The sequence below is a fragment of the Paramacrobiotus metropolitanus genome, unplaced genomic scaffold (assembly GCF_019649055.1).
Source record: "Paramacrobiotus metropolitanus isolate TYO unplaced genomic scaffold, Prichtersi_v1.0 Parri_scaffold0000074, whole genome shotgun sequence".
NCBI classification, from domain to species: domain Eukaryota; kingdom Metazoa; phylum Tardigrada; class Eutardigrada; order Parachela; family Macrobiotidae; genus Paramacrobiotus; species Paramacrobiotus metropolitanus.
The window spans coordinates 13,224-24,067 of NW_026570294.1; the positions used below are offsets into that span (position 1 = coordinate 13,224).

The 10,844-nt window shown below is 43.7% G+C and overlaps 1 protein-coding gene across 1 annotated transcript; it reads left to right on the top strand.

Annotated features, from left to right (window-relative positions):
• Positions 1–585: 585 nt before the first annotated feature.
• On the top strand, positions 586–2,010 carry LOC129595097 (uncharacterized). Its single transcript, XM_055492011.1, has one exon. It carries the CDS (start codon positions 586–588, stop codon positions 2,008–2,010), a length of 1,425 nt encoding a protein of 474 aa, XP_055347986.1.
• Positions 2,011–10,844: the final 8,834 nt, after the last annotated feature.

A 10,844-nucleotide genomic window follows, 5' to 3' on the forward strand; every position in this document is an offset into this window, starting at 1 on the left:
GCAGTCAACTTCTTGATCTCCGTTACCCGGCTTTGGAAATCAAGGCGCGCGACACTCTTAACTTTGTCATGACGAAACTTTCCAATTTTCCAAAGGCTGTTGGTCTGACCGATTGCGAATCCATAGGCGATTTTTCTCATCGCTTTAACAAGCCGGAAAACTGGGACAAAGTGCTTCCGTTCCCCGATGTCGATGAATACATAGTAGACGGCTTCAAGCGAGCGGATCGCAGAAAGTTTGAACAGTGGCACGCAGAAGAAAAGGAAAAGAAAGGTATGTTTTTTTATTTATTTTTTTTTGAATATTTCATGCTTTAAAGGGGTTTTCGATTTTCGGCTGGAAATGTCCGACTACTGTGCAAGGGACGTTACTATACTGCGGAAATGTGCTCTCCAGTTCCGTGAAAATTTCATCAAGATGACCAACGTCGATCCGTTTCAAAACGTTACCATAGCTTCCGCCTGTCAAACGTATTACAAGACCAAACTGCTGAAGGCTAAAGAAATTGCCGTGATATCCGCGAACGGTTATCAGCCAAATTGAAAGACAAGCGCGGAAGCAACGCAGTGGCTTGAATGGACCAGCATGAGTCATCCGAACATCGAGCACGGAAGGAACGGTAAAGAGCGGAAAATCAATCGCTACTTTGTAGATGGATTTGATCCAGACACTAAAACAGTTTACGAATACAACGGCTGCGTACATCACGGACACCCGGAATGCACCAATGAAGACGACCGGGCACCATTCTCTTTGAAGAAAATGTCAGAAGTGTACGAGCAGTGGATACGTAAGAAACTCTTTTTGGAAGGGATGGGTTATAATGTGGAAGAGAAGTGGTCTTGCGAGTCGCTACGTGAAAGAAAGGATCCGGATATACAGCAATTCCTCTTGAACCAGAATCTACGTGATCCACTGCAACCGCGTGAAGCCTTCAAAGGTGGCCGTACCAACGCTTCATGTTTGTTCAGAGAAGTTCAAGAAGAGGAGCAAATTCTACATTACGACATCGTGTCTTTGTACCCGTTCGTCAACAAAAAAGCTGAGTATCCAATCGGGCATCCGAAGATCATCGTGACTAACTTCAAGCCCGTAACGGAATATTTTGGCTTGGTCAAATGCAAAGTTCTGCCACCTGCACGAATTCGATATCTTGTGCTGCCTGCCACGTTCAACGGTAAGCTTGTGTTCACTTTGTGCCGGACTTGTGTTGAGAACGGCATAAACGACTACTGTTCGCATTCCGATGAGGAAAGAAGTTTTGAAGGAGTATTCTGCACTGCGGAATTGCACATGGCGCTGCGACAGGGTTATCAAGTGCAGGAAATTTACGAAGTTTGGCATTGGAACGAGAAGCGTGCGGGTTTATTTCAAGAATATGTGGACAAATTCTTGAAGGAGAAGTTGGAAACAAGTGGATTCCCCGCCGGTTGCACAACGCAACGTCAGAAAGAGTTGTATGTTCAAGAAGTTGCCTTGCGCGATGGAATTGTCCTAGACATTGATCGCGTTGAAGACAATCCCGCAAGACGTGCAGTTGCCAAGTTGATGTTGAATTCATTTTGGGGCAAGTTTAGACAAAGAGACAACTTGCAACAGACGGTGTTCATCTACTCCGTGAAGCAGTATCTGGATTTAGTCAGATCGAAATCTGTTGATATACAGAGCGTTCACGCCGTGACTCCGGAGTGCATGATGGTAACTTACTCGCAGAAAGATGACTACAACGAAGGCAGTAACTGTGCCAATCTTGCCATTGCCGCTTTCACTACCAGCCATGCCCGCATTCAGCTTTTCAAAACCATGGCCAAACTTGGACCGCGTCTTTTGTATTTTGACACCGACTCTGTCATCTTTGTTCACAAAGAAGGCAAATGGCTTCCTGAAGTTGGTAATGGTCTTGGTCAATGGAGCAGCGAGTTGAAATTCGACGAGCACATTGTCCGCTTTGTCTCCTGCGGTCCCAAAGTCTACAGCTATGAAACAAACACCGGTCGAATTCAGCTGTAAGTTAAGGACATGGCTCAGAACGGGTACACGGAAGACATCTTGAACGATGGTCTGCAGCGCACTGGGGAGAAACTTGACTTTGACAAGTTGACTGAAATCCTGAAAGGCGCTACGATGCCGGTACGTATCAGTTATGGTGTTATTCTTCTTTTAGTTCTTATTGATTCCAGTGGTTTAACACAGGTTGTGTACCCTGAGTACATCAAGCGGAACTTTAAAGCTCAAGAAATTTCCACTGTCCGTTTGAAAAAGCATTTTCGCATGGTGTACGACAAACGGGTTTTGTTTGAAGATTTAAACACAGTTCCGTACGGTTTCAAAAGGCCGGTAAGCAAGCGACTGCTTTAGCAGATCAATGTTCAGATGTCTATGCAAGTTATATGCGGTTCGACACTCAGGATAGCACACTTGTAATTCATTATATGTACAGAGGACCCGCAGCCGGCGTGATGGATTTGTATCTGGAGGATGCCACGACCATGTGGTACGAGATCAAGCGTGACACGTACATGGGCTTCCAGAAGAAGTCCAAAGCCATTACCTTCTGCAAGACGTTTTCGACCGAAGGAGACCAGCGCTTTGTGTATACTGCCATGGAATTATCTGCACCGATCGTCGCGCGTATACTGGAATGCATTTCTGACAACACTGTTCAAGAGTTACTGGACTCTTCTGTTCTGAAACGTAAGCCAATGGATCTTTTCTTGCATGGTGACGGGACTGATAACTTGAACATAACATTCAAAACTGGGAGATTCTTCTGCATTTACTTCTCCCAGACTAAGAACAAGCATGTGGTGAAGTTTGCGCATGATAAGTTCTCCAATCTTGCCATCCGCTCGCTCTACTGAAAAAAAAACCTCATCTGTTTCTGTGTTAGGTTGATCTGTCACAGACAATCTGACACGGTTGTAGTTGAGGTATCAGAGACCGGTGACAGATATCAACGTGCGAGTGTTCACTGTTCTGAATTGTCAGATGCAAAAGATGAATGCTATGACTAAAGGTATGCGGGAACTGATCTATCGCGTAAAAAAGTCATCCATGCTGTCTTACTTATTCTGAACGCTGTTTTTCTCACACATTCTGCTAAAATGGTTGTCCCTGAGGATCTTAAGCCTACGTTTACTCACGTTCGTCGTGACTATCAAGACGACGTGGTGATTTATAACTCGAATATGGCCGATGTGAATAAGCGAATTGAAACTTTCTTCGGGAATCTTAACCATTTTCCTGGTTTGGATATCTATTACATGGCTGACGCCGGCTTCTACCATATTGGTGAAGGCCGCCTGCATTGTTTCACTTGTGGCGTAGGACTTGAAGGCTTGCTACCGTTTGAAGATATTAACGTACACCACGCCAGATACAACTGGTCATGCGAGCACTTGAACTATCTTGCCAGTAAGAAGTTTATCAGAAATGTGTTGGACGTCGATGAACAGTTGAGTGTATGGGCTAAAACTCATTGGAATCGAAAAGCGCTGATATTCCGTTGCGATTGTTTCCGATACCGAAGATCATTCAGATGGATCGCACGCTAATTCCGATATGGAACTGGACAATCTGCCGGATGATGCAGTAGTTGTAGCTGTTGGTGGAGTAGAAATATGTCCTCCATATCCTTAATTATGCTATTCCTATGAGCAGAAGTAAATATGACAGATGCATGTAAAGCATTATCTTGCACACTGTTTTTAGTCGATGAAAATTTACACTTGCTTCATTTTTGCACTGCTTGCAGTTAACAATACTGAATTCTCCGTTTACAATGGATTTCCCCGAGCTCAAGTATCAGTTTCAGGACGGAAACGTCAAGTGTTATGAGATCACCAGCAAACCTTCAATGTGGTACGATACTATCGGTAACACTGTCCTTCTGGCCCGCAGCCCTGCCTCTGATGGACTTATGACTGCCAGACAGAAAGGCATCATACTGGACTTACCCGCTATCAACAATCTTCTCCTACTGCTGAAAGAAGGAAAAATCCGACATGGTTTGGATGCAGCATGCATTGGACAATCCCGAAGTATACACATGTAAAGGATGCTGAGAATGCTGTCATCGACATCAGGTTGGCTCACCACACCGCCTTTGGACGCACGATTTCCATCTCCCTTGAAGGGGCCTCGATCATGCTGGGCTACCGGAATTTCCGAAGTGTTTGCAAATTAATCACTCAACTCGTTCCTAAAGCTTAAATAATTCATATGCAGTTTAATTAAAACAAAAAAAAATAAAGAAAAAAAAAGAGGGCGTTGCCCCAAATCTGCGTTATTTCTAGCTTGTCTACGGCCAGGCTGAAAGTAACGTGGTTTTGGGTAGCACTCTGAAAACGGGAAGTTCCGGAATTCTCAGATAGGCGTAGTCTGCTTTTGGATTGGTTAACGGTGAACGGAAATTCCGACTACCGTTCAGTGGTAGAAACGATCGGGTGAAACGTATAAAATGGTCATGTAGCATGTAGCAGAGTATCTGACATCAGTTTTAGTCCATTGTCGGTTTTTCTTGCTTTGCATAAAAATGATTCACCACTTCATAACCGTTGTTGTCTTTGACTGCAAGTTTGATCTGCAGAAAATTGCATCGTCCACCAAGTGTACATCTGTGAAAGATTTTAAGGCGCTTAATCTGACATCCTATGATGGCAGTTATTGCCAAGTTTTCAGTTCAGGCAAAGCAATCATCAATGGCGGCACTTCAGAGAAAAAAGTACGCACATTGTTGAAGCGATACCGTTTCCGTTTAACACACCTTGGTTATTCTGCCAATGTCGCTAGCAAGCGCACTGCAAATATTACGGCCACTTACAACCATCAGCATCCGATCAATTTGTATAAGTTCGCGAAAGCTCCGAAGTTGTATTATGAACCGGAGTTGTTTGACGCGGCCAAAATGCGATGCGCCGATTTGGGTATAACCGTAAAAGTTTTTAGTTCGGGTATGTGTACGATCTTAGGCGACAAGAGTGTGAAAGCAGTGGATATTTGCATTGACCGTCTTCGAGCCACGCTGCCATCCAATCCATCGCCGTCTCCTGACTTCGATGTAAGTGCCGTGCGCAAGAAGCGCAAGTCCATTAACTCTGACATTGATGAATTCGTGCGCGAGCTGGAGGCAGAGATGATGCGTGAATCAGAGGGTAGAACAACCGTTAGTCAAGGCACACAGACTACGCCTCGTAAGCGAAAACGATCCATCCCCCACAAGATTGATCTTAGCCAGACAGTACAGCCAGAAAAGTGCAACGACATGGAGGATTGGCTGCAGGCAATTGAAAAGTGCGGAAAAGAGGAGCCAGCCCTTGCGTTGACACAGTGCGATAAACTGGTTGCGCAATGGGGAAAAGATTCCAAAGAAACTGACCAAGTCGCCATGGAGCACGAGGAGAAGTTGGAAGAACCCGTATTCACTCTAACACAGTGCGAGAAATTAGTTGCACATTGCCCCAATAGATCCAGCGATGCCTTTACTTGGCCAGATGACATCTTCTAAATGTACTGATTCGATGTGCACAGTTCATACTTTTGCGAAGTTTTTCATGTCGCAAACTTGTAGTTTTTCGATTTGCTTTTTCCATAGACTTTGCATGTAATAATGTGACTTTTCTTGCACTTTTCCGATTGCAGTTTTGGTAGTTTACTGAACACATTTTTCTAATACGAATAACTCCCGTTTTTATCCTGAAAAACTGCAAAAAAAAAGAGAGCTGAATGCTCCAAATCGGTGGTAGTTTTAACTTGTCTGCGGCCAAGTTGAATCTACTGCTGTTTTGGGAATTTGCTCATTAAGCCAATCTTCAAATCAGAATTACGTACAATCATCTCAGTACTGTTTTTAGGAAATTGAACTTGTAAACTTTGATTTTCGCTTCAAAACACCATGCTCGGTGTATGTGTGCGGACCAACAATGTCTGGTAAATCTACTTTGATAATGCAGTTACTTAAAGCACCGCATGCACACTTTTACCCGTGTCCGAAACGTATAGTGTACGCGTACGGAACTTGGCAGAATTCGTTTAAAGAGTTTCCTTCGTCAATTGAATTAGTTTCTGACTATAACAAACTGTTCGATGATGAATTTTTCAATCCAAATGTCCCAACGTTACTGATACTTGACGATCTAATGGAAGAATTAGCCAACAATGTAAAAGCCTCAACACTGTTCACGCGAGATGTGCACCATAAGAATGTCACTGCTGTATTTATATCGCAGAACTTGTTCAAACAGGGTAAAAGCATGCGCGACATTGCTTTGAATGCCCAGTACTTGATTTTGTTCAAAATTGTGAGACATCCAACAAATACGTGTACTGAGTCGACAACTAGGGATGAAACATTTGGAAAATGCGTATAAAAAGGCCATTAGGGAACAGTATGGCTATTTAATTGTAAATTTACGACCTGAAACTCCGGACAACTTGCGACTTCAATCACATATTTTTGCTCATCGGCGCATCTATACAGAATGAAACCGAGTGAAATTTTCGACTTAGTGCGTGCACTCCAAACTATGTCACCCATTCAGCGTAGGGGCTTTTTTGCACATTGCACAAAGAAACAAGTCAACGCCATAGAGAAGGCATGTTTGAATCTGTTGAAGAATCCAGCTGGTCTAAGCAAATCACAACTCCAGCAAGCGAGAAAGTATGCAACAAGCATTAAGCGACCGGCCAGCCATGATGTTCCACGAAAACGGAAAAAAACAGATTTTACAGCAAAGAGGTGGATTTCTCGGTGCTTTATTGCCAATTTTAGGAACTCTGTTATTTACATTCATTGCAAAATGAAGACGTATGTACTCGTACCAGAAAGTGAATACAATACGGTGATGAAGCCGTGTCCAACACCATGGACAAAAGCTTATCAAATTAGCAGCGAGATTGAAAGGCATTTAACACATGGTCCAAAGATCACTGACGCGCACAAACTTGATGATTCATCAGAGCCAGTAGTACCGCAGATGCCTGTACAAATGCCAATCCATGCAGATATTCCGGCTGTACCAGTTAGGTCGCGCATTACTTAAGATCACGCAGCACAAGTGGATACCGCGCCGTTAGTTAAATATCTTGCTCAGCCTAAACCTTTTATGGCAGACAGTCAAACACAATCGGATCCCATACAACCAACAGTTCATTACATCGAGAAGGATCCTGTTTATTATCCTGTTTCAGTTCCGCAGTATGTCAGCGTGCCGGGCAAGTCTGTTGTGCGGCATGTGTACAAACCTCATCCCAAAAATAAACGTAATTCCAAGCAGAGACGTGTTCGAAATACGGCCAGAACTATGCACCAGCCAAATGTATCTACGATAACTAAAGGACCAGCATTACCTGCCCTCACTTACAACAACAATCGAAATCCGCAGCTGATGTATCAGAATGCACCAATGCTTCCAGCTGGCAGTCCGTACTGGGAAATACGCAGTCCTTCTCCTACGTTGGCTTTGGCTGACAACACTACCGTACCGAATGTAGAGTGGCCAGACAGCGATGATGATGATTTGCCATCTTCGTATGCATTACCTCCAGCAGCCGTAGTTCCGTCTTTAACGTACGAGCAACTGAAATTACCCAGCAGTTCGAGTCGGAAAGCAATCACATATGCGCAGCCACAATTGCCGGCGTCTCAGCAACTGGAAGCTCTGACTTATGAGCAGCTAAGTATTGCAGCGCCTGCGGCCAGGAAAGCCCTCACATATGAGCAGGCGAGTTTACCAGCACCAGCTACCAGGCCAGCATTGACATATAGGGCGCCAAACAAAACTTCAGTCCCGGCAATCTTGTACAAGCCAGATGAAATGTTTACAGCGCGCAGCAAGAAAGCAAGGTACGATAATCAGCCCTCAACAAAGAAACATAAAACACAGTACCAAACAGGTAGTGGCTGGATATCTTACGCATAATGGTTTCACTGGATGATCCATATTTGGATCCCTCTAACCCGGGTAGTTTGGGAGGTGTTGAGCGCCTTTACACGGAAGCCAGTAAGCACGGCTTTACAAAAGACCAAGTTGAACGATACTTGCAGTCAAAAGACACTTACACCGAGCATCGACCATACCGCTCAAAATTCAAACGGAGGAAAATTGTCTGTGTCGGTGTAAACGATCAACATCAAATTGATCTTGCCGATATGCAGAAATTTCACAAAGAGAACGACGGAGTAAAGTACTTGTTAACATGCATTGATTGCTTTTCGCGATATGCATGGGCCATTCCTGTGAAATCAAAGAAACCAAATGAGATTGTTCGAGCGTTGGAAAAAATCTACAGAGACTTACGTACACCGCCGCTGCGGTGTCAGAGCGATAATAGAAAGGAATTTACAGCCAAGGAAGTGAGAGATTTTCTTCGCGACTGTGGAGTCACTTTCTTTACCACAAAAAACGATGACATAAAGTGTGCAATGGTGGAGCGCTTCAATAGAACACTCAAGGACAGACTTTACGTTTACATGACAGAGAAGCAGACATATCGATACCTGGATGTGCTGGACGATGTGGTCACAGCATATAATAATAGCGTGCACTCTGCTACCGGTTTTGCGCCAAGTGAAGTGGACGTGCAAGAAGCTCGCGTGATACGGGGTAAAATGCTTGAGGAAGATGAAATGGATACAATTAAACCTCCTGTTTTTGCTGTTGGAGATTATGTGCGACTTGCCAAGAAGAAACTTACGTTTGAGAAAGGATATGAAACAAACTTTACGAAAGAGCTTTTCAAAGTGATTAAAGTTATTAAGAAAGGAAAGCAGTGCTTGTATGCAGCTGAAGATTTGTCAGGTGAAGAAGTTGACGGCTTGTTCTATGGTCAAGAGCTGTCGAAATTATTATCACTGAACGAACGGGTCATAAAATATCACGCATATTAAGGACGAGAAAGCATAAAGAAAGGAACAATATCTCTTGCGATGGTATGGTTACGGACCAGCTTATGATTCATGGGAAGATAAGGAAGCTAAAATGAGTTTTTACATGTCATTACCAAGTTCTGCATCCAGTACGATATTTCCGGATAATCGTCCTGGCTGCTATACGACACAACTTATCCGTTCAATTGACTTGGACGGAGAACGGGAGGTTGGACTTTCTGAACTAATTCTCCCGCCGATGGCAATGCGTTTTCAGTCAGATCTAAAGGTTGCAATAAACAAACCATATAAGCCGACTTTTGAAGTGCGTACGCTCCCAAAGAAATTATTTTATAGAGATGAATATGATTTAATCAGTAGCGTAAACGAAATGCTCACATACAATCCGCGATTCGCTTGCAATTTGGACTTTCGCTACAGCCACCACGACTTGATTAACAGAAAGCCTAAAGACTTACCCTAAACAACGGAAGACGAAAAAAAGCAGTATGAAAAACTCTATTTTGCAGCCATCAAAATTCAAGGAGATCATGGACAGCTTTTCGTGCGCGGTGACAGTCAAGTCATATTTGAAATAGCGGAGTATACACGTGCCCTTGGACAATAACTATCCTTATATGGGGATGAAAAGGAACCTTTCGTGTTACGTCCACCCAAACATTGTCGCATTGTGAACATTTTTTGCGATTTAGTGGAATATCAACTCGTAGGGGATGCAATGGTCCCTGTTCTGCGCACATTGTGTACCGAAGCCAGTTCGTACGATGGTACTGTTCTGCGTTTTGAGAATCCACATTACTTGCCAGTTCAAAAACAGACATTTAGCACAGTGGAGATTGAAGTGACTGACGACAGAGGAGAAGAAATACGATTTCATAGCGGAGTAGCAGTGATTAAATTACATTTCAGACCAAAACGATATTAACCATGGTATTGAAGGAGCACCATTTCAGCGAATCTCGCTACACAGATTTATTTGCCAAACAGCATGGCTTCGGTATGCCAAAATACCGAGGCGCCCCAGTTATTGGTGGCAGCTTTTGGGGACGGGTGATTGGATTTGCTAAAGGTCTATTTAGCAAAGCTGCACCTTACATTTCAAGCCTTGTAACCAAAGCACAACCTCATATGAAAACAGCTGCTTCTAAAGCAGTGGAGTCAGTCATAGATACAGCCGTGGAGAAAGTTAACAAAAAGCTTAAAGAGTCCGCAGGCGAAGAAATGGGCATTAAGGGAGGACGTAAACGACGACGACGACAACGAGTGCAAGGACACAAGGTCAAAACTCGCAGACAAGCAAAACGCGTGACTAAACGTAAAGGGACAAGAAAACGAACCAAGCGACAGTTAGCCATCGACGCAATCGCCAACAGATTTTAACAATAATAATGGCGATGATTGAAGCAAATTCGGAGCTTTCGATGCTTCTGGAAAACCATCTCTTTTACTTACCGGCAACACTGACAGAGAGATGGAACACAAAGGATTACGATATTGGACCCGCTCAAGCGACATTTGACTCAGCAAACGATATTGTTTTCACTATTGCTCCCTCTCTGAGCGATATAGTGAGCTTGGCGGATATTAGATTTAAATGCGACTTGCACGTTACGAATAAAGACGGCGCAGATTTGAAAGATTCGGACTGCTTGGCACCAGTTAACAACATTCTGCACAGCCTGTTCCAGTCGGTTACTGTTACCATCGGTGGTCGGAATGTCACGGATGCAAGCACGTTGTATCACTATCGTGCATACCTAGAATCATTGCTCGGTTTTACGGATCAGGCTAAAAAATCACGACTTACCTTATCGGGATTTGTATTGGATAATAACTGGGAGAAAAAGCCTGGTCATGTTACAGATGCAACAACAAAAGTGAATCGTTTCTGTAGCGATGGGTCAAACAAAAGACGAGATTGGCTACAGAATATGAAACCGTTGCAGTTGTCAGGCAA

Excerpts from the sequence above, each read along its gene's own strand:
- LOC129595097 (XM_055492011.1), top strand. The coding sequence starts at position 586 with ATGAGTCATCCGAACATCGAGCACGGAAGGAACGGTAAAGAGCGGAAA.